Below are 5140 nucleotides of genomic sequence, written 5' to 3'. Positions count from 1 at the left end.
TTAAAGAAGTTTGGTATTCACAGCATTGTTCTACTATTCTACTATTCTACTTTATCATTTTTCTTATCAAGTGATATGTTTTTTGCAAATGTGTATATTAAAATAAAATATCAGAATAACAGTTTCATGTTGTTCAACTTAAAATCATGACATGATTTTACCTAAATGGTGGTAATTATTATCAGACTATCAGCTATTGTGCAATACAATATAATAATCAGACTATTACTAATTATAGCAAATGTGTTTATGTTCCAATATGTGTGGACTATGATTCGAAGACAAAACAGATAAATAGATAGATTCATAAATATTTGCAAATTTATTCATGGCAGTTACTGCAGGGTACAACATTTTTTTATATTTATCGGAAAGGTGCGATAACCGACATGAACAGACAGCAACTTTAGTGCATTTGAGTAACACGTGCTCCCAGTTATTTGCACCCAACGCTGAATCAGTTTGAAAATTGCATTGACTTGCTGAAATAAATTTTCTAAAAATATATTTTAAATAAAAATATTGTTCACAGGAAATACATAATTAAATAAAACAACTACAAATATATTCGAAACTGTTCCATAAACTCAAGGCAACTTATACTCTTAAGTAAACACTCTAATTGGGGCTTCTGGGCATGACTGCCAGCCTGTCTATGTTGACGAAGTGTTGATGGATATATATATGTAGGTATATACATGTGGATATATCAAAGCATTTATTAAGTCAAGTGAATATACGTATATACGTAGGTATATTCACTCAATATTAACAAAAAGCAAAAATTACAATTTGGAAAAGTTTATTGAGCGCAAACTGATTGAACGATCTGTGCAAACCCCAACAGACTGAAGTGGAGCGAAGTGGTTGCAGCGCTCATGTAGAATGGAATATGGAGCATTTTAATTAATTGCCATGAAAATTAAAATTACATATATATATGGATCCAGTTGTTCATATTTGGTATAAATTAAATTTTCATTTACAATGTCTACAGTAAAGGGGGGTGAAAAATTGGTGTCGTAAATTTTTATTTTAATGAAGTGCAAGGTCATGCGTCTGGAAATTTATCTTTCTCCAATATTCCTATTTTGATTTTACTTTAAGTATATGCTGCTATATTTGATTTTCAATAAATTTAACACAAAATTCTTTTATTCAACTGAGGAAATCATATTCTTTGGCCTTTCCTATAAGTTATCATTAAACCCATTTTTTTATTCCCTACTATCTGCGATGGAGTACAAATAGCGCATTGGCGACGCCTTCGTACTGATTATATTGCATACATTTCGTACGTTTCCACTTCCGTTTAGTTTTATTTGATGTTTGTTTGTTTATTAATAGCTTGGAAAAAATCTTATCTTTTCAGTTTAGACATATGTTCGATATTAAGACGAAGGGATAGTGTCAAATATCTTATCATGTTTTTTAAGAAAAATTTAATAAAAATAAAATTTAATACTTTACCTTTCTTTTAATTAAGTTTTCATTAAAAGTTTTTACGAAAAAAATTAATATAATATTTAGTGTTGTATTTTTAATATAAGGTATATTTCTCTTCTTTACAATAATACAATATGAAAAACCTTAATAAACCGATCACTTATCGCAGTTATTTAGATGAACACATTTGCAGAAAAAAATCGAAGCTGGTTGAAGAAAAACTCTAGGTTTATATATAGTAATCCTGAAAGGAAAAAGGCTCCAAAGTTGTATTAAATTAGTAACATGTGCAGACCAAAGATTTGCACATTTAATAAAACTGGTCCCGATTAAAATACGCAACATTTGGACAGGGGTCAAGACGGATTGGTATCAAAAGAGAATGTCTCTAACACGCTCCATGATAAAGCGTGGTTCACAAGATCTTTCTCTGAGGTAGTTAAGGTATTCTTAAACAAAATTGAAGCGTTGTCAAAATATACTATATAATCATGAAAAAGATGCTCATGATTATAACCATATAATAGTCATTATATGAGTATATACCAAGTAAGTGTAACTCGGTATTACCTGGTTTAACTGTTATCGACATTGAGTGGCCATCATATGTTATATATAATAATCATAGTGATGCAAATAAGTCTGCCATCACGTGAAGACTCAATAAAGTCGAGCATATATGAACTATAATTCAGTAAGTCCTCATTAACAGCGAATGTGAGATATGAGGTATGATATGAATATGATATGATATGAGGTGTAGCCGTGGTGATAAAAACCACATTGTCGAAAGCGCTTTACTCAATGCTGGAGTTTCCAGTTAAAATCTTTTTTTTTCAAATTGCTGCCATATATATGATCGGAAAATCGCTGCTAGGCAAGAATGGAATTAGTGGCAAGTAGGTCTATATTTAACCACACAATAAAAAACTAAGCAATAAATACGAGGTGGTGTATTATCGATTACTCTATAGAATATTTAGTCTCAGTCTTCCGGACTATTTCACTATTTTACAAGATGATGAAAAAGCCATGAGATGGTAAGGTATATTATATGTTTTATGATGTTTATATTTTACATATTTACAGTAATAGTTAAGATACCATGAAATCACTCACAAGTATAGTGACGATACCAAGATCAGTGGCATTATATCGCTCATTTCTATTTGAGATATATGAGATAAGTATTCTGGGCAATACTTATATTATGTGAAATTGCAGAATAATATAGCTTGTCACTCACGGCTTTACTCTTTTGGATGATGCAATATTATCTAAAATGTATATCCCAGTTTCTACCCTTTGACGTCTTCTTAGACAAAAATAAATTACTAAAGCAGAAAATAACTGGCAGGTAGAAAAACATGCCATATATTCAGGCAAATTTTGTAGAAGATATCCCACAAAAGAACGGAATTTCTCTCTCATAAGTTCTCCAAAAAATCGGGTCAATTTGCTGACGTCCGTCCGGAATGGCATTGTGAAACAGTTTTGCATGTGCTTAAACTTGGTGGTCTAGTGACAGAAACACTGTCTTTGAATGAGAGCATGAAAGAAGCGAGAAAGGGCAACTTCTTGAGAGAATTTCACTTTAAAAAATTGCCAGATCTGGGAACAGTTGACCTAACAAGTTTTTAAAAGCGTTAAGAAGGCGAGTTAAATATCCCAATAGCACCACACAAGGACCTGACTCAATGTGAATGTTACTACTTTGTTGTGGGACTGCCACTAAAATAATATTTTAAATAATGTGGTCAAAACTATACTTTCATGTAGTTTGCCATGAATTCGGTAAATCATAATTTTAAAATGACATATGTTTATGTATTTTTAAAAAATATCAGTTAAACTTTTGTTTTTCTTTTTGTGTTGTGTATTTTTGTTCAGCACGTATTTTATTTTATTATTTTAGTTTTCATTTATTATTTGATTAAACTTGTAATTAGACACGATATTCTATTAAAGAATGGATAGCGATAACTTACTCTGTCTACAACATCGGTAAGTTGCACTTCCTAAATATATCTCATTAGTAACATAACAGTCATGACTTAACAGTATTGCACTAAGAGTAATAAGTATGTACAAATTTTTTTATTCAAGTACTTCTTGATTCTTGATGAAATATGGTATGACTGTCCTATGTTGCCAATAAAATCAGTTACTATAACAAATATTTACTCTTCTGTTTTAATTTCATTACAATTATGGAATAGCGCTACAAATGACCCAGGCTGTGCACAAAAAATTTGTCGCAATTCCAAAAAATCCGTTCCAAAAACTTTATATGAAATGGGATATCGTAATTCAATCCCCAATTGGAAAAATGCTATGACACATCGTAATTGCGAACACTTTGAAGAATTGCAAAAAGTGTTTAGAGATTCTTCAAATGGTGATGTTGAAGTCAAAGTAGGAAATTGCACTTTTAAATGCCACAGACTGATTCTAAGAGCTTATTCTAATTACTTTAATGCTCATCCTACAGTTTCAAATTTTGAAATTTCAGATGATGTCATAAGTCCTATAGCTTTCCGGGTGTTGTACGATTGGATGACAGATAATAGCGTAAGAATTAACTGTGATGGAGTTATGGAAGTTATAAAAGCAGCAATATACTTCGAAGTCCCATTACTGATGGAGTTCTGTTGGAAAATTTTTAGCAACGAAGCATATTTTTGTGAAGATGTAGCTTTCATGGTATATCTTGAGGCACGTTCTTACGACTTTCCGGAATTGAAAGAAGTTATGCTAACTCGTGTACGAAAATTTTACCTTCAATTAACGTGCACTGCAGAGTTTCTTTTTTTAACTGCCGAGGAATTAAAACTTTTAATATTCTCTAACTATATTGAAGTAAACATGGAAAGTGAAGTTTTTTTATCCGTTGTTCGTTGGCTGGATCACTGTTGGGAAGAGCGAAGTGCTTTTCTTGTACCATTAATGCAGTGTATTCGGTTTAGTACAATGCCGGCATCATTTTTATTATATTTAACTCGCGGTGCAGACTGTGAAGAAGTACGGAGAGTTATTGAAAATAATGAGGTGATTACAATGATAAAACATGCTTTGGAGTTTGTTTCAGCTAAAATTTCATGTCCAATTAGAGAATTGCCTGCTTTGTTAGCACATCTGAATGTACCCTATAAACCACGGAACTGGATATTTGATCCGCGTTGCAGTTATCATCACAGAAACGACTGTAATAAAATGGAGGAACTAACATATTATAAGTATTTGTGTTACCTACAATATTTACAAAATGCTTCGCCAAATCATTGGAGTACACTTATTCCAGCAAATGATCTAAAGGCTCGATGTTGTTATAAGAAAAAACAATATAACAGTGACAACGAAACAATTTGCTGTTCTAAATCAATATTATCAGAAACCACTTCAGACACTTCAACTAAATCCACTTCAGATGATTATACTACAACTGTATTTATGTACGAAACACCAAGGACAACAACCTCAAGAAATTATCTGACCTCAGGTCGTTCTAGTAGTTACCCCAATAGTTATTATACTAGCACTCAGCAAACTTCGAATTCTGCTTCTACCGAACGGCATGTTATTCATCCATATTAAAATTTAAATTTAAAAAGTGTAATCCGTAAACATTATATTGTTTAAGTACCCAATAAGTCGTTTGAACAGAAAAGCGGCTAATGATGTTTTAATAAAAAAA

The 5140-nt window shown here is 31.6% G+C and overlaps 1 protein-coding gene across 1 annotated transcript; it reads left to right on the top strand.

The window, feature by feature from the left end:
• Window positions 1-3326: 3326 nt before the first annotated feature.
• On the top strand, window positions 3327-5140 carry LOC119686155 (kelch-like protein 10). The gene is made up of 2 exons (XM_038100648.1): window positions 3327-3450; window positions 3666-5140. Exons 1-2 carry the CDS (start codon window positions 3416-3418, stop codon window positions 5038-5040), a joined length of 1410 nt encoding a protein of 469 aa, XP_037956576.1. The 5' UTR covers window positions 3327-3415; the 3' UTR covers window positions 5041-5140.

The sequence above is a fragment of the Teleopsis dalmanni genome, chromosome 2, assembly GCF_002237135.1.
Source record: "Teleopsis dalmanni isolate 2A chromosome 2, ASM223713v2, whole genome shotgun sequence".
Lineage (NCBI taxonomy): Eukaryota > Metazoa > Arthropoda > Insecta > Diptera > Diopsidae > Teleopsis > Teleopsis dalmanni.
This window is presented reverse-complemented; position numbering and strand designations above follow the sequence as displayed.

Coding starts and splice junctions, on each gene's coding strand:
- LOC119686155 (XM_038100648.1), top strand. CDS start 3,416: ATGGATAGCGATAACTTACTCTGTCTACAACATCG. Junction 3,451..3,665: donor TTACTCTGTCTACAACATCG/GTAAGTTGCACT, acceptor ATTATGGAATAG/CGCTACAAATGACCCAGGCT.